At 43.7% G+C, this 18,073-nt stretch overlaps 1 protein-coding gene across 1 annotated transcript; it reads right to left on the bottom strand.

Moving 5' to 3' along the window:
• Positions 1-12,433: 12,433 nt before the first annotated feature.
• LOC127344426 (sedoheptulose-1,7-bisphosphatase, chloroplastic) lies at positions 12,434-15,431 on the bottom strand. Its single transcript, XM_051370695.2, has 8 exons — positions 15,201-15,431; positions 14,973-15,107; positions 14,680-14,865; positions 14,503-14,584; positions 13,795-14,016; positions 13,616-13,716; positions 13,458-13,529; positions 12,434-12,853 (listed from the first exon to the last, which is right to left on the bottom strand). The coding sequence occupies exons 1-8, from the start codon at positions 15,297-15,299 to the stop codon at positions 12,575-12,577; spliced, it is 1,176 nt and encodes a 391-aa protein (XP_051226655.1). The 5' UTR covers positions 15,300-15,431; the 3' UTR covers positions 12,434-12,574.
• Positions 15,432-18,073: the final 2,642 nt, after the last annotated feature.

Below are 18,073 nucleotides of genomic sequence, written 5' to 3'. Positions count from 1 at the left end.
GGGCCCGAGTGCCATGATCTCAGATCTGAACATGTTATTATTTCATCATGATATTCATTGTTTATGGTCTTACCTGCAAGTTGTATACACATGTCGCTGTCCGGAACCAATGGCCCCGAAGTGACAGAAATCGGGACAACCGGAGGGGATGGTAGTGATGTGAGGATCACATGTGTTCACGGAGTGTTAATGCTTTGCTCCGGTACTCTATTAAAAGGAGTACCTTAATATCCAGTAGATTCCCTTGAGGCCCGGCTGCCACCGGCTGGTAGGACAAAAGATGGTGTGCAAGTTTCTCATTGCGAGCACGTACGACTATATATGGAACACATGCCTATTGATTGCTTTGTAGTTGGACACCGTTTTATTATTATCTGCAAATGTCCTGCTTTGATTGTTACATGAGTTTCTCTCATCCATGCAACGCCCGTTATCCGTCCCCGTGCCTACAGTATTTTAATCCTGCTGTTTACTATAATTACTACTGCTGTCTCTGTTACTCTGCTGCTGTTATTTCACTATCTACTGCTATAAAACTGACCTCTTGATAAACTCTTGCGAGCAAGTCTGTTTCTAGGTGCAGCTGAATTGACAACTCCGCTGTTAAGGCTTCCAAGTATTCTTTGTCTCCCCTTGTGTCGAATCAATAAATTGGGATTTACTTCCCGCGAAGACTGCTGCGATCCCCTATACTTGTGGGTCATCAGAGTCCCATGTTGAAAATGAGGAAATGAGATTCACTCTCCTCAAGCATGAGGTAAAAGATGATAAGCATACTAATTTTATGCTTACACAAAAGATTGAATCCTATATGCATGAAAATGAGAAAACTATTGTTGATGCTTATGCTACTAATTCTACTTCTTGTGAAGCATCTATCTTAAAGGAGAATGTTGAGTTAAGGGCTCAACTTGAGTTGCTAACTAGCAATTATAGGGAGTTGGAAGAAAGTCATAAAAAGCTCTCGGGCTCTCATGATGACCTTCTAATTTCCTATGATGGGCTTAAGTTAGCTCATGAGGCTAGTATCACTAAGGTAACATCTTGTGAGCCTCATGTGGACATTAGCACAATCTCTACTACAAATGCTATATTGCCATGTGCTAGTCCTTGTAATCCATCTAGTCAAACTAGTGATACACCTTGTGTTGGATTACTCACTTTGCCTTGTTGCTCTAACAATGAAGCTTCTACTTCCTCTAGTACTTGTATTTCTACTAACCATGTAGAGGAAATAAAAGAGCTCGAGGCCCAAGTCCTTTCTTTGAAGAAAGACTTAGAAAAGCGTCATGAAGGGAAATCCGCACTTGACAAGATGCTAAGTGTGCAACAATCTCCCAATGACAAGAGTGGACTTGGATTCAACTCCAATAACAAGAACAAGTCCAAGAGCAAGAGCAACAAGAAGAAGGGCCAAGATAAAGTCAATGATCCGGCCAAGTTGGTTTGCTTCAAGTGTAAGGTTGAAGGGCATCATGTTAGATCATGCCCATTGAAGAAGAAGAAGCACTTGAGTGAGAAACAACAAGGGAAACGGCCACAAGGTCAAGGTCAAGCTCATGCTCGACCTCAAGTTGAAGATAGGGCACTTCCCAAGAAGAATCAAGATAATGTTCCCCAAGAGAAGAAATCAATAAAGAAGAGAAAGGGGAACACTTGCTACTTATGCCGTGAGAAGGGGCACTTTGCTTCTTCTTGCTTAGGTGGTACCTTATCTAACCCTATAATTGTTGATGATGATTATTCTCTAGGGAAGGATAAGAATGGCAATGTGTTTGCTAAGTTTGTTGGAACTCAAAGTGGTTTCAAGAAAAGAACCATTTGGGTTGCCAAGCCTATTGTGACTAACCTCTTAGGACCCAACTTGGTTGGGGACCAACAATCTCAAACTTGATCAATAGGTACAAGTGGAGGGCATTGGAGACTTGGCTATTTCATGAAGAATTAAGGGATCTTCATATATTATATTTTTACCAAGCCAAGTCATATGGATTATCATCTATATCTTATAACCAATGTTCCTCTTTGCGGTAACTTATACTTCAACTCTTCATGTTTATTGTAAGTTACTTGCCCCTTTGCATGTTTGGTTTTGTACCAAATATGTGTATGTATGTGTTGTGTCTTACTTGCCTATCTTGTGTATTCAAGTATGTTTGTTTGACTCATCATATACTTGTGTATTGTTTTGAGCCTAATGCATCTTAATGATATCTTATTTGGCTCTCTTTGAAGTGATTAATGGAACATCCCATTTTGGGGGAGTGATATGCTTTGTGCATCTCTCTTTCTTTAAAATGTGTGTACATGAGTACCACCACTTAGTATTGATATTGCAAGATTATCTAGTCACTATGTGGTGTGTCATACTCATGAGAAATTCAAATTCTAAATATCCATTAATCATCTCTAGTTGAATTTTAGTTGCCTCTTATTTAGAAGAAATGCTTTATCACATTATGGGGGAGTAATATGTTTTGTACATATCACAAGCCTAGAAAATGTGAACATATGAGGTTATGCCACTTAGAGTTGATGCTCTTAATTATCTTGTTCCTAGGTGGCATGTTTGCTCAAACAAGCTCCATTCCTAATAAAAATCTTTTATTACTCATCTTGTGGGTTCTTGTTTGAATAAGAAATTCTTGGTGCGGTTTTTCCTCAAATACATATCTCTATATCTTATTTGGGACACTGTTTGCTTCAAGTTATTCTAATCATTGCCGTGCGTGATTGTTTGACTAGTTGAAGTTATCAAGAATCTTCATCCGTGCATAGCGCTTAATTCTATATACTTATCCTATGCCTTTTATTGTGAAGATGATCCCTGCTATCGTTGTCAATACTCCACCGGAAATTATTTCCAATATACTCATTGTCTTTGACAATTGATAACCTTGTATGTGGTTGAATTTTTGGATCATTTTCACCTTGGATTGTTTCTTACTTCCTTATTTTATTTCCAAGAAATCTTTGTAGCTCCCATATGTCTTCCTTGTCCCTTTGAAAAATCTTTTGATAAATCCCCTTGATTCATATCAAGTGTTTGTTTTGGAATACATACCTTTTCCTTACGGTACATTGTGCCATTGTGAAAAGTGTAGTGGGTTTGGTTTATTTGTTCGAACCTTGCTCCTTTGGGAGTTTTGCTATCTCATTCCTTCCTCTATGCGTTATTTGGTGAATGAGATAAATCTTTGAGCATGTTTGCTTTATTTCATCCTCTATGCTCAATGGTTTCTTCTTAGTTCATTTGTTGAACTTTGTTGAACAAATCTTTTGTGATTTGCTTCTTAGATATAAGTTGGACAACAAATTTGTTTTGTGACACCTTTTTGCCTTATTCAATTCTTTTGGTGTTTTGTCCAAAGTATATCTTTCTTGGATCTTTAAAAGTTTTGGTGCATGCTTACATGTAATTTGTTTATACTTGTAGCATGCTTGCTTTCTTTTGATCCATTATGTAGGATATACTCCATCAAATCCTAAATGGCTAAGATGTGCATGAAATTCAAATTTCATCTAAATATGCACATATTTATATGGAGTGTGTCCTATATATTGTGGTTAGTCTAACCATGTTGGACCCAATAAGTTTGGGTACCAAGATGTACTTGAATGATGTTTTAGGTACATTGGAGATGCAATGGAGGCTTGTCTCATCTATAAGGAAGGTGTTGTCACCATATGACGATTGGAGTCAAGCTAGGATGATCGATGAACTCTTATCTACTACATCAAGCCATTGTCATCTCGGTAACAAGTATCTTATTCATGCACTCTCATATAGCATCCAACCTCTTGTAGGTTGTATCTTGGCATGAAATTATTTATTTCGAAAATACTGCGGTTCTTGAAAAATCATTTTTAAAGTAAAACTTCTTATTGTACATTTGAGTAATTTGAGAAGATGCATATGTTGGGAATATATATACATCATGTTTATGATTCACCTACCCACACATGCCCTCTAGCAATTTATTGCATATCAATTCCTCAAAGAGCTCTTATGTGCAATATTGATGAAATTGCGAAATAAATCCATATTTATGATACTTGTTGCCTTTCTCAAATCACTCCAACTAGCTCTACTTCCCTTATTGTTAGTTGTGATGTTTTTTGAGGTTTATCTTGGTTGAAGTTCATTCATATACCATAAGTGAAAATTGGAGCCATAGGCTATATATGCTTCTTAAGCAAACATCCTTTGGTATATTTTATGACTTCATCTTGGATATCTTGTCTTATCTATTTTGTTAACCTCTTGTGTGTGCATGTTTCTTTATGGATCACTTTGTCCACTTTAGAAACTCATATACATAAGAGCGTTAATCCATCACCTTGATATCCTTGTTCTTTGCCGACCATCTTTTACCCCTTTTGTTTTTAGTGGGTTGGTAAAGAAAATTTATGAGTGCTTGGTTTATTTATTTTCTTCATGCACTCATATCTCGTAATTGTTGGACTAAAGTTGTTCTTGATAAGCATACTCTCTTTATCTTAGTTGTGTTCTAAATGATATATAGGGAGTGAGGATTCCATGTTTGTGCATATTGTATTCAAATGCAAACATTATAAATTGTGCACGAACCTTGGGGAGCTTTCTTATTTTTAGAGCACTATATCTCTCTTATCATGATATCTTTGTTTGTCCAATTGGATCTTTGATTGCTTGCTTTACTTGTTGAAGCTCATTTCACCATGTTATCCTTATGCAATCTTTGATCCTCAATATAGTTTGACTTCCTTCAAGTATTCATCATAGGATATGTGCACTTGATTCCACTCAAATTATGAGAAGTGCACACTTTGGGGAGGAACTCACATTATATTGGCATTCTAAATTTTTCACCCATTTTGACAATCGATGCCAATGGGGGAGAAGTTTAGAGGGTTTAAGGAAATGGTTTTATACTTAAGTTTGGTTTGTGCTTAAGTATTTTGCCTCTCATGCATTCCATATTTATATGTCTTGCATGGTTGTATATATATAGTGGAAACTATCCCAAAGGTTAATCTTGACAATGTATGCAATGAATTCATGTTCATCACACGTGCATACATTGTGGGGGAGTTTTCTCTATATATATTGGTTCTACTCACATCCATTGCATTTGTTGTAGTTGTGTGAGTAGAGCCGGTTTTGATATGGGCTAGTAGCTTTGTGTTACTTGACCATATCAAATACAACCTCTTGTATACAACTTATTCTCGGATAAGTTGCGTACTTGTCACTAATATTCATTATATAAACCCTCTTATTGTGGTTGTCATCAATTACCAAAATGGGGGAGATTGTAAGGGTACATTGCCCCTATGTATGGTTTTGGTAATTAATGACAACCCCTATGGACTAATGTTTTCATTGAGTTTATATGAAGGAATATTCCATAGGTGCTACTTGTACTCCATGTGTTGGATTCAAGTATGGATGCCATGAAGATAAAGGTATACCTTGTGTATTGGCATCAAGAACATTGGTATGAAGATATATATGTGATATGATCAAGAAGAAGAAATGAAGATGAAGTTCTTATGTGGAACTCAATATTAGCCATGCTCTATCTTAAGTGAGTATGTGAAGATACAAGGTTGAGTTGGGCAAGTTCAAGATGAGCGTCTCAAGTGAATCACATACTTGAAGCTTGCCGTCCATTTGATGATAATGGACTAGTGAAGATGTGCATCAATGGAGCTTTCCCATCATAGTGTATGGGGGAGCATTTGTGAGTCTTCACGAAGCAACATTGGTCAAGTGAGGCATTCCGGCTTGAGTGAAGCTTGAAGAGTTATCATCAAGATCAAGCGGGATGCGCAAGGCAAAGGTATGGCCTTGCTAGGTTTTCCTTTTACCGGTCTCAAGGTGGATGTTGGGAGACCGGATTATAGGATAGATAGCCGCACTATTAAGAGGGGCTTTCGGTTGAGTAACTTGATCACATCGTCTTAGGGAGCTCAATCCTTTGCATACTTTTCATATCCTTATTGCTTCTTGGTGTTTCTCTATGTGAGGTTCTTGAGCTTGTTGCTAGCTTTACAACAAGCCCAAGTTCATCGAAAACGGAGTTCGCATGCATCTTCTATGGCGTTTTCGAGGTTGGGTAATTTTACCGGTTATTCATGATATAAGGTTCTACCTTTTATATTCATGATAAAATTCCCTTCTACAGATTCTTGAGTTTGCACTTTCTATTGGATAGCATTTGTTGTTATCTTCCAATCGAATCGGAGTTCGGGAGCATTCGTTATTAAAGAAAAAGGAAAAGGAGAAAATATAAAAAGAAAAAAAGAAAAGAAAAAGAGGAGAGGCAGCCGGCCGGCCGCCCGGCCTGCCAGGCCTTGCGCCGGCCCACCCAGCCAGGTTCGGGCGCCAACCGGACCGGGCGCCATCCGGCCCAGCGCCGGCCTAGCCCGGCCACCTCCCCGGCCCGACCGGAATTCCCACCGGGCCTCTTCTCCGCCGAAGGCCCACGCCGCGGCCTGGCGCCTACCCGCCGGCTTGCTCCGCCTGGGCTGCCCTCCCCCGCGCGGCCCACACCATGGCCGACGCCCCCTGCTCCCCCGCGCGGCCCACACTTATCTGCCGCACAAGCACGCGCGGCCCACGCGCGTTGGGAGCAGCCTCCTCGCCCCGACTGGGCCAAATGCTCCGCGCGGCCTGCCTGCCCTGTCCGGTCTGGGCGCCGGCTCGACCGGACCATGGAATGGCCTGTCCGGCCTGTGCTCCGTTCGGCCGGCCTGGCAGCCGGTCTGGGGCGTTTTTCTGGCCCGTTTTTCCTGCAGTTTTCTTGTCTTTTTCCCCCAACGGTTTTATTTGCTCCTAGCTATAAATAGACCTTCTTCCACCTTGAGATAACTACTTCTTCCCTTTTCTCTCACCTCCATTGTTGCATTTGAAGAAGTTGCTCTCTCTCTTGTTCCCCCCATGATTCTTGCTCATACTTGAGGATTTGAGAGAGGAGATCTAGATCTACACTCCCACCAAACCAATTCTTCTCTAAGTGAGGGAATCTCTTGGGATCTAGATCTTGGAGTCTTTGGTTGACTTTCCCCCTTGTTCTTCCTCTCCAATCTCATCCTAGCATTCGTTGCTTTGGTGGGATTTGAGTGTGAAGGACTTGAACACCTCCGGTGTTCTTGCTTTGCATCATTGCATAGTGTTGAGCTCTCCACCATGATTTGTTCGAGTGAGAGACCGTGAGCTTGTTACTCTTGGAGGGTGACCTCCTAGTTGGCTTGGTTGGTGTCCCGGTGATCTCTTCGTGGAAGATTGTGAAGGGGCCCGGGCTTCTCCTTCGTGGAGCTTGTGAAGTGGTTGTGGAGCTTGCCATCTCCGGAGCGGAGGAAAAGCTAACCATAAGGAAAGGGCCATTATCCTTCGTGGGTGTGGTTCGGAGAATAGGGTGAGCCTTCGTGGCGCGGGGAATCCTTCGTGGGACCTCCACTCCTCCAAACGTGACGTACCTTGTTGCAAAGCAAGGGAACACGGGAATACATCCTCGTCTCCGCGTGCCTCGGTTATTTCTATACCCGAGCTCTCTTTCCTTGTGATAGCCATCGTGCTTGAAGTACATATATCTTGCTATCACTTGTGCTACATATATCTTGTGCCTATCTTGCTTAGCTCTAGTTGCTATTGTTACACTTAGTTGAGCTTAGCATATTTAGGGTTTGTGCTTGTAAACTAAACGATAGTTTAATTCCGCATTCTTACAAGACAAATCCGCAAGAGTTTGTAATTGCCTATTCCCCCCCCCCCTCTAGGCGACATCTCGATCTTTCAATTGGTATCAGAGCAAGGTCTCTCCTTGTTTAAGGCTTCACCGCCTTGAGAGTAAAGATGTCGGCTAGTAATTTAGTGCACAATGACACAATTATCTTTGATGGCACAAATTATCTATAGTGGCCGGCGCCCCCCTCTCCCAAACCCTAGCCGCCCCCTCTCTCCTCCACCTCTCCCGCACGCTTAGCGAAGCTCCACCGGAGTTCTCCACCACCACCGCCACCACGCCGTCGTGCTGCCGGATTCAAGGAGGAGCTACTACTTCCGCTGCCCGCTGGAACGGGGAGAAGGACGTCGTCTTCATCAACACCGAACGTGTGACCGAGTACGGAGGTGCTGCCCGATCGTGGCACCGTGATCAAGATCTTCTACGCGCTTTTGCAAGCGGCAAGTGATCGTCTACCGCAGCAACAAGAGCCTCATCTTGTAGGCTTTGGAAATCTTCAAGGGTGAGTCTCGATCATCTCCTCGTTGCTCCCGTCTTCTAGATTGCATCTTGGCTTGGATTGCGTTCTCGCGGTAGGAAATTTTTTGTTTTCTATGCAACGAATCCCTACAGTGCTACCACTTATACCAGTCAATAATTTATTTATTGGGTAATATATGAAGTAATTTCTATATTCTATGTCTCAGTGTCACCAGCAGCCAGAAGGATCCATGTTATGTGGCTTCTATATTGCCTACCATGTGGATTTCATAATGGGAAAAATGGTAAAAAATAAGCCATTTAAATTGGTATGCAAACATCTTCTATTTCTTTTTATTATATACTTTTCATATTTTGTACCTCTTTTGATCATACGTATTTATTACCCTGCAGGCTAATTTGGATATATCGCAACTGAAAGATCTGACACTACTCCGCGACCATATGTGCTCATTTTTTATACAACAAGTAATCAATGCCAAAGGAAATTTCCACACTCCTTCTTGAGATGTTGGAAATATATATGAAACAATCTATGCTATATAGTTAGAAACGTTATCTTTGTTCTTTCAAAACATTATCGTGATTTTTGAAACTGTAAATTGTCATGCATGTTGTGTGTATATATGAATGTGTTATGTGACTCCCCTTTAGACCGAGTAAAGAGTGACCAATGATCCTATATGCAATATTGTGTAGATTTATATATATGTTAGTACTATGCTCATACACTACCATTCCAGCTTACGTGCGCAAAAATAATAATAACGGACAACAATAATACCAGCGTGCAAAGAACGTTCATGCCCCTATAACACAATGGCAGCGTGTAGGCGGACGCGCAAGCAGTATCACTACTTACAAGTAGAGTGTAGTATGACAGGCTACTATTAAGGCTAATGGCAGTGTGTGAGCGTGGCATGCAGCTAGTATGCTATCTATCAGCCGCGTGTGGTCGGATCACGCGACTGGTAACATATAGCATGGGCGGAGTACCAGTCATGAGCTAGGGCCCGCGACTGGTAGGACAATTGCACACGGGGCTAGTAGGCTTTTCCCTACTAGCGGTAGCATGTATGATATCACCACTGTCTGGTATCCAGGTCATCGCATCACCATCTGCAAGGCTGATGGTATCATCAGAAACTACAATGATCCTCTCCTCAACAGTGGAACCGTTGCTGCCATCATGGTCTTCATGTATGAAAGACATGATCTCCTCTACTGTAGTAATTCTTCCCTCACTATCACTATCATCTTGTTTCTGAACTTGCTTGGTTTTTTCCTTTCTTTTGTCCTTCTTCCATTATTCACATTGCCACTTGATGTGGCCCTTCTCATGGCAGTGATGGCACACAAAATCATCATACTTGCCTTTTTATTTGGTTCTACTTCTTATTTCACCCTTACTCGGACCTATACTCTTGCTTCTCCCCATGACAGAGTCGCCAACACCTCTGAGTGTGAGAAAGAGTTATCCTTATCAACATTTTTCTAGACTCTTCATTTAGTACCTTGGTCTTCAGAAGGTTCCAAGTGACAACGCCATTAGGTTTTGAATTGCACACGGCGACCTTAAACGTCTCCCAAGTATCCTGGAATGAGCCAAGTAGCAGCAATGCTCTCACTGAAGATAGCTGATTTATAATGCCCTAAAATTTATTCACATGATCTGAAATTTGAGTGCCCTCCTTGTACCTCAAATGCATCAATCTCTTGATCAAGAACATCTTGTTGATACATTCTTTGCAATCATATAATTCCTCAAATTTCTGCCATAAGGTGGGTGCATGTGTCTCATCAATGATATGGTTCAAAAAAATTCATCGAACCACTGTCGAATGAACCCACAAGCTTGTAGATGAATTTCCCTCACTAATCTTCCTTCATATCCCCAAGCATCGCACATGAGAACACCAACTTCCAATATTTCTTCACATCCAGGAAATCCTTCATATTGCTCTTGCAAGCTTGATAATTTGTACTGTTCAATGTTATTATTTTGTTGGTATTCACTTCCATATTTCACACAAGAAAATACACTCAGCTCAAAACAAATGTGGCTTTGAAACTTGAGTACAAGATAAAATTCGAGGATAGCTTCAACCAACAAGTATGCAACGGGAAAACAAACACAAACACACGCACAAGTGACACAATGATTTACCTGGAAAACCTCCTCAACATGAGGAGGGAAAAACCACGGGTATGGACCAACTGGTACACGCAAGATTCCTTATAAGCAACCTAGGTACATAATTTCTCTAGACATCTAGAGATTACAACACACTTCTCCTCCTTTCCCACCGGTAACAACAACAGCAACCACAAGAGATAAGATACAACAAAAGAAAAGATATTACAGTTTTGTCCTCATTGGTAATGAGAAAACTGATCTTAAACCGTAGATCCAATCAACACCAACTTTGGTAAACAAGTAGAAATATGAGTTCCCAACATACTGACCAAAAATCAGCTCAATCAGACACAGTCCCTGTCCAAACTGTTCATCGCCCAAAACTGCTACGTACTAAAATTGTAGTCGTCTGAACTGAGTTAACCGCTCTCAAATATGATTCTCCACTAACCCAAATCTCAAACCACCAAGTACTCAAAGTAAGGAACAAGTTTATCATGTTTGGAGCCGATCCAAGAACTTTTGAACCTCCAAACACCCGCTGGAAGATAGACCGGTCAAATCTTGAAAAAAGACAAAAATCACCTCTCATTTTTTTTCCCTTTCTTCTTACTTGGTTGTGGTGTTCGAGTGTGTTCTCTCACCCCCTCATAACAACGGTCATGTTCTGGTTTGCTTACCTTGCTATCAATTTTGGTTACCAAGGGTGACTAGAGTTTCTCCTTATGTATCTCTCAAGGAGGCAACACATGAACGCAGCGATTCTACCGGCTCCGGTAGGTAAAGTAGTGATGACGTCACGCTGACGCCACCCATGTGTTGATTTAGTTTTCAAAAATTTATGAAATATGTCTAAAATTTGTGAAACATGTCTGAAACTTGTGAAAAAATATTTACTGTTCAAAATATGTTTCACAAAGTTTCACATTTGTTGTTGACGTGTTTATGAAACTTGTGAAATATTTTCTACTGTTTAAATTTGTTTCGATATGTTTCAGTTTTGTCAAAAAGAGAACAAAATGTTTCACCAATCTCAAAGCACAATATGTGATGGATGGCACTCCTACACATACAGTTGCCTGTAAAAAGGAGTTTTCGGACAACACAGTTGTTGGATGCGGATCTCCATCAACGGTTGATATGTGTTGATCTTCTTAGACTGATGTTTGGCTTCCAATACACCTCAATGTAGAGGACTCGATGTCGGGGTGCCCTGCAGGCCTTCGTGGAGCCAAGGGATGTGGCAGTATAATTTCTTTTCTTTTAGAAAAAGTCCTGTGTCAATTTCAGTACCTATTTTGTCACTCGAACGTGCGTGCTCTGTTATCTAGCACCCGGATCTGAGTTATCCAAGTCGGATTATTGGACATTTGCTTTTTTTTTAGAGCTATTGGACATTTGCTAGAGTTGATTTTTTCTAAAAGAAAGAGTACTCTTCTTTTAACTCGTAGGCGCTGCCCGGCGCGGCCAATTCTGCGGGAGATTTTATAATTTGCCACATTTTTCTTTGCACTTCTATCATTTGCCATTTTACGTGTCACGGGTGGTGATCATGTGGCAAATAATAGACACTTTAAAGAAAAGTGTGGCGGCAAATCATTTGCCACCGTGCAGATTGCATGCGCGCTACGTGCAGAGCTTTGTGTCAGGTCATGCATCCTACTGTAGTGTACAATCTTCCATATAAAAACCATCGAACGGTCATCGCACGTAGCAAGAGGTCATCGGCGGTCAGGATTTGTAAACACGGGCTCAGATCAGCACGGTTGGTCGGGGTTTCAGACAAACTGCTTTCTCAGGAATCAGAATGTCATGCCACTGCTCCTCTCGTGCACCCATACCGTGGACTGTTCGAGCCTGGTACGTGGAAACATCGCGACATGGATTCCATTGCTGCCCTGTTGCGTGACAGCGCGAAGCGAGATCGAGCAGCAAAGTTGCAGAGAAGGAGACGACCACAAGTGTTGCCCAACTTAAGTACTTATCGTAGACATGCAGACATGTGATGGCACAAGTGTTGCCATGGACACACCACCTCGTTCAGAATGTTGCACCGCAGAGGAGACACATGGACAAGAGGGAAGAGTTCTACAAGCTCGTCTGTCCACTGCATTGCCAGTTCGCGTCACAACATGCTTGGACTCTATACCGGGTAGCAGTTTGAGGTCAGGTTTCGTGTCTCACGGCCGGCCCCAGACAAAAACGTAAGGGAAAAAACAATGCTGAATTAGACGGTGGCGCCGACGGCGGCGCTGGCGAGTCTGGAGGAGCCGTACAGCGTCTCCTCGAACCGGATGATCTCGTTCTTGGACCCGTAGGCCACCTGGGTCCGCTCGTCGAGCTGGGTGATCACCTTGTCCAGCACCGACTGCTTGCCGTCGCTGCTGTGCCCGCCGGCCTTCTCGATCAGGAACCCAAGCGGCGCCACCTCGAACAGCAGCCGCAGCTTTGCCTTCGCCGTCGGGGACGTCACGTTCGTGAAGATGCCCTTCTCCTTCACGATGATCTGCATACATCATCAGACACATCCATTCAGACTCACGCACTGAAAAAACTCAGTGCAATGGAGTGTATGCAGGGAAATCTATGGAAGCAAAGCTCGTTCGCTACGTATGTCCCAGTCGACAGCACGGCCTTGCTTAAAGCAGACGCGGGTACAGGCTTAAATAGTTCGATCGCATGGGCTCGCGGTGGAACAACAGTTCGTGCCACTCACAGCTGCTAGCACCCAGCCAAATTTTCTTGTTCCCAAAAGCTACATTGCATTGTCTGAAAGACTGTCTCTCTTTGGCGCGAAAGGTGTTGAAGTGGAACTGACATGACTGATTGATCATGGCGGTGTTCAGTGTTGCGTCGAACAGGCACCCCTGATCATCAATCCGATCATCGGTACTGAAGTCTACTGTCATGCCATGCATTTCGTAGTACCATATATCATTAGTTATTGTTGTTTTGAGAAGGAAGCATTTTGTTGGGTCTTTGCAAATTTCAGTGCACCATGCTAACTGATTTACCATAAAGGTATTCTCAAAGCTGGATCACGTTACATTTGTGGTTTCTGAATATGTGAGCATGACTGGTAATAACTGAAGAGCTGTTGATATAAGTACCTGGTTGACATCAGGAACCATTCCTCCAGTGTAACGCAGCGTGTACTTCTCCTTGACATAGTAGTTGACAAGCTGACGGTACACATTTTCCAGTTGTTAATTTCCGATTAGAACTCTTCCAGTTGTTAAATAAAACCAAAACTGTAAGAAGTTAGCACCTTGTCGTAGTCAGGGTTATCGAATGTGGCCCTCAAGTTACCAGGGGAGAACATTTTCCCTTCACTGATGGTCGTGGTGTCCTTAACATGCTGCCATTTGCCTGCAACATTTGAAGACCTTCGATTACTATCACATTTCGTACAGATGTTTCATTGGATACTTCAGAACTGAAGCAAACCTTCGTCAAGGAGGAGGAATTCATGTGTTCCAGGACAGTCCTTGAGGGCAACAACGAAAGTGGTGCGAGGGCCGTAGATTCCCATGGCAGCAGCAACTTGGTCGCCACCGGTGACGCCCGTCAGCTTGTCGCCCGGCCAGACACCGAAGATGGTTCCCACGGTGAAGTTGGTGTCCACGATGCTGGAACCGTCGAGGGGATCGAACGCGACACTGAATCCGCCTGTGGGATCACATTATGACAGAATCAAGCCGATCAGAAATACAGTACAAAATGCCAAATTCTTGACTAGTTTCTGCATTTTCTAACCGTTGGTTAAAATGAAACCTGTGCAAGTTACGAGCTATTTAAGCTCTGGATCACAATAAAACGAAGAAGCGCGGTGACTGGGTAGTTCGTATTGCTCTCCAATTAGGTTAGTATCTATGGCTAGAATCAAAGAGGACACAATGGTTACATGTACTGACACGCTGTTTCAGTGTTGTAGTTCTCTGAAGGTGCGAACTGGAACATATGTTTTGTTCAGTAGCAGTGGTGTTGCTAGTGAAGCACTGAGCACTGTCCAGTACTATATATTCAGGCATAGGAGCTGCGCGCGCTCAGTTAAGAATACACGGTTTAAACATAAGGTGGTCGTTGGTCTACTTAATCATGTTATCGAGATTTGGACTTGTGCTCTGTTTATAGTGACAAGAAATCGAGATGTACCTTCGACTGGGCCACCCATGTCCTGGAGCTCAGGCACTTCCTCGGAGCACGCATACTTGCAGACATGGGAGTACTCCAACGCCTGCATAGGTAAGCCAAGTGAGATCGAAACGGGGACGGGACGAGACGAGACGTGCACGCGCGCGCGTAGAAAGCATTCGATCGATCGCGTCTCACCTCGAAGAGGAGCTTGTCGGCGAGCATGTCGACGGCGAGCTGCTCGTCGCCGAAGGAGTTGACGCACGCCGTGCCGCCGCAGGACGCGGTCCTGACCTTGAAGGCGATCGTCCTCATCGCCTCCCCCATGCAGATGAGCAGCCTGATGAGGTTCTTGTCCGGCGTCGCCTTGGTCAGAAACTCCTCCTGGCACCACACAAAGCCCCCCAAAAAACGTAAGCATCGCATGGCACGTACGCTCGTGCACCGGCACTCATGTACTGAATTGCTGATGACGGATGTACGACACGCACCAGGCTGTCCCCGATCGCGCACCGGGTGGTGAGCGCCGCGCGGCTCGCCGCCTTGGACTGCCTCCCCGGGAGCGACGTCCTCGCCGTGTTCGCGCGCAGCGACTCGCCGTAGAACGAGGTCGCCGGCCTGGCAGCCTGTGCCGCCACATTACCCGTCAGTAATCAGAAAGAAAGGAATTGCTTCGCGCCGATGAGCACACGGTATTCTGCAGAACAACATGTGCGCACCTTGGGCCTGTAGGACTGCGAGAAGGACATGGCGGCGCAGCACGCTGGGGAGCGCGTGGCGGCCCCGCGGGCGTAACCGGCTGCCGCGACGGTCTCCATTGCTGCTGGCTGCTGCTGGTGCTGTAAACGGCCGAGTATAATCTGGCCGGCCGGCGCTGACGAGGAGAGAGAGAGAGGGAGCTTAAGATATCGCAAGAGTGGTATTAGCAGTCCTGCGTTTTTACGTCGCGTCCGCAGCGAGCACGGCCGGTGGATTTGGCAAGGAATGGATCACGCGCGGCGGACGCACGACTGGACCAGAAAAGCCGTCGCGCGGGAGAAGATAGAGCGTGACGACCGTTCGTGCTTTGTGTGGCCCTCTGCTGCTGGGATGAGCCGACGATCGACGAGATGGAGCGCCGGATCGACCGGCCCGGCCCGGGGGCGTACGGTGCTTCTCCTGTCAACTTGCGGGCTTGCATGGGATGGACTGGTTGCCACTTCAAGCACACTCAATTTTTCAAACTTTAACCAGAGATAAATTTCAGATTCTGTCTAACATAATTACATAAAGTGTTAAATGTATTTTTGGTCCCTCATGTTTTGCAAAAGTCTAACTTTGGTCCCTTAATTCTGTTTTGGTCTAAACCTGCTCTCAAACTCTTAATTAAGTCTAATTTTGGTTCCTAATAGCGATTTACCGACAGTTGAGTGGTTTCGACTATCTTTTTTTTTTTTGCCACCGTGGACAAATTTTGACAGGTTTAGTCGACATAGGACCATCTCACCTTGAGATCCGTTATGCAATTAGCATTACGAACGTTCACCAGCAAGATTGTGATCATTATTTGTTTGGCGTAGTAACCCTAACTCTTCTCGAACACCAAGCGAAGGCGCCTGGCACTGCAAATGCGGATAAGCCATGCGGTAAAGGCAGACACGGTGAACATGCCAGGACTTTTGCGTCGGGAGGCCGGAAACGCGGAGGCGGCAGAAGTGGCGAGGATAGCTGCACCAAGCAAGAAAGGCGGAGACAGCTCACATGCGTTTTAGGGAAAGGAATTTTCTTCTATTTGTTGACTAAGGACAAATGATTGCACGTAGATTAAAACTAGCCAATTTTTTTCCATGATGACACAAGAGAGAGTAAAAAACGAGTTAACCATCATTAAACCGCTGGCAGGGATCAAAATTAAACTTAATTAAGAGTTTGAATGCATATTTAGACTAAAACGAAATTAAATAATCAAAATTATACTTTGCAAAACTTGAGAGAGCAAAAGTGCACTTAACCCTTACATATATACTCCACTTAGATGTTGAGTTTTGTTCTTGTAAATACTTTTCTTCTCTTCTAATCAAATGGCAGAACGTCTGGATTTTACCCCTGAAAAATGACATTTGTTGACAGTATCAAATTAGTCAGCTGAAATTTTTCGCTTTGATTGTTGTGCCATCCAAATCGAGGAAAATCCGTATATACTACTGATAATTACCTAGAGGCCTAAATACCACTCAAAAAATCATCGGTTCAAATAGAGTGAAATACATTTACAACCATCATATTTATTGAAGAGGTGCACGGATGCGGTTTGGCCCTCAAACTCAGGAATTGTTCTACTTTAGTCCTCAGACTGCTTAAAGAGGTTCACATATGGTCTTGTACATTTGCTTAATTATAGAGCCAGCATGGCGAGCGAGACCGAGATGCATTGTGATCGAATGAGGAGGTGAGAAGTGAGATAGCGGGGATTATGAGAATCTATTAGGGTGGCTCACACATAAGATATGTGCTGCTAGCCTGATCACTCGATCTGGTCGACAGCGGTTTCCCACCCCGAACTCTCACTACTATAAAAAAAGCTTACCACCGGCGCACCAGATTAGCATATCGCTGGCGCCTTCGTATTCGCCGGCGACCACCTCGCCGATGGTAAGGACTTATCCTCGGCGTCTTCTATTTCACCGGTGATAACTACAACTTATCGTCGGTGCCTTCTCCAATTCGCCGGTGGTAAGGGCTTATCTTCGGCGTCTTCTATTTCACCGGTGATAACTGCAACTTATCATCGGCGCCTTCTCCAATTCGCCGGCGGTATTTGTTATCCTATTTTGCCGGGATTAATGTGAGGTATCATCGACGGTTACTTTCTCGCCAGGGGCAATCTAAAATTTCCCTAGGGGTAATGATAACAGGAGCAAAAAAGAAAATTCTTGAAATACATTGTATATACACCAGAATACACTATATACACATAATGACAGCAAGATACACATCAGTAACACAACATATTTTACTAGAATGACAGCAAGATATATAGTATATAGAAAGTACCCAAATGTTCATAACATGCATGCATCAATAACACAAGTGTAGATAGTAGCTAGTCGACCATATGGTTCAAACTTCGAAACTCCAAGTAGCAAATATTACACAAATAGATATAAGTTCAGACCTAGCTAAACAACAATGACATAGTAGACTAGAGAGGCAATGGTGGCAAGCATCATCACGACGAAGGGGGTCCTCCACGTCTCCCTCCTCTGCCGCACTCGAATGTTTTGTGTATTTGGTTTCCTCTTCCTCCAAAGTGGTGTACCCCTTGCAGTGGCGGAGTTTGGGTTGTTTCCATGGGGGAAATGGGCTTATAGGACAAAATTTCAACGTTTTGGGCCAAAGTTGGAGGGGCAAATGGGCCAAATTTCACTGGATCATTTAAGAAATGCCCATGGGCTGGGGGCGGTGGCCCCCCTGACTCCTTCATAGCTACACCACTGACTCCTTGTAACTGTTGCTGCTGAAACAGTGGACCTGCCTCCTACAATATTCCCAGTCCTCGTAGACTCCGGGAACCCTGTCGTGGTACACGACATGGTACATCATCTATGTAAAC

The sequence above is a fragment of the Lolium perenne genome, chromosome 3, assembly GCF_019359855.2.
Source record: "Lolium perenne isolate Kyuss_39 chromosome 3, Kyuss_2.0, whole genome shotgun sequence".
In the NCBI taxonomy this organism is placed as follows: Eukaryota; Viridiplantae; Streptophyta; class Magnoliopsida; order Poales; family Poaceae; genus Lolium; species Lolium perenne.
This window is presented reverse-complemented; position numbering and strand designations above follow the sequence as displayed.

What these genes read in the sequence shown, in the direction of transcription:
- LOC127344426 (XM_051370695.2), bottom strand. Translation starts at nt 15,299, where the DNA reads ATGGAGACCGTCGCGGCAGCCGGTTACGCCCGCGGGGCCGCCACGCGC. An exon ending in ATTCCTCCTCCTTGACGAAG is followed by an intron (nt 13,717 to 13,794) that starts GTTTGCTTCAGT and finishes CAAATGTTGCAG; the next exon opens with GCAAATGGCAGCATGTTAAG. An exon ending in TGGTTCCTGATGTCAACCAG is followed by an intron (nt 12,854 to 13,457) that starts GTACTTATATCA and finishes TGATGTATGCAG; the next exon opens with ATCATCGTGAAGGAGAAGGG.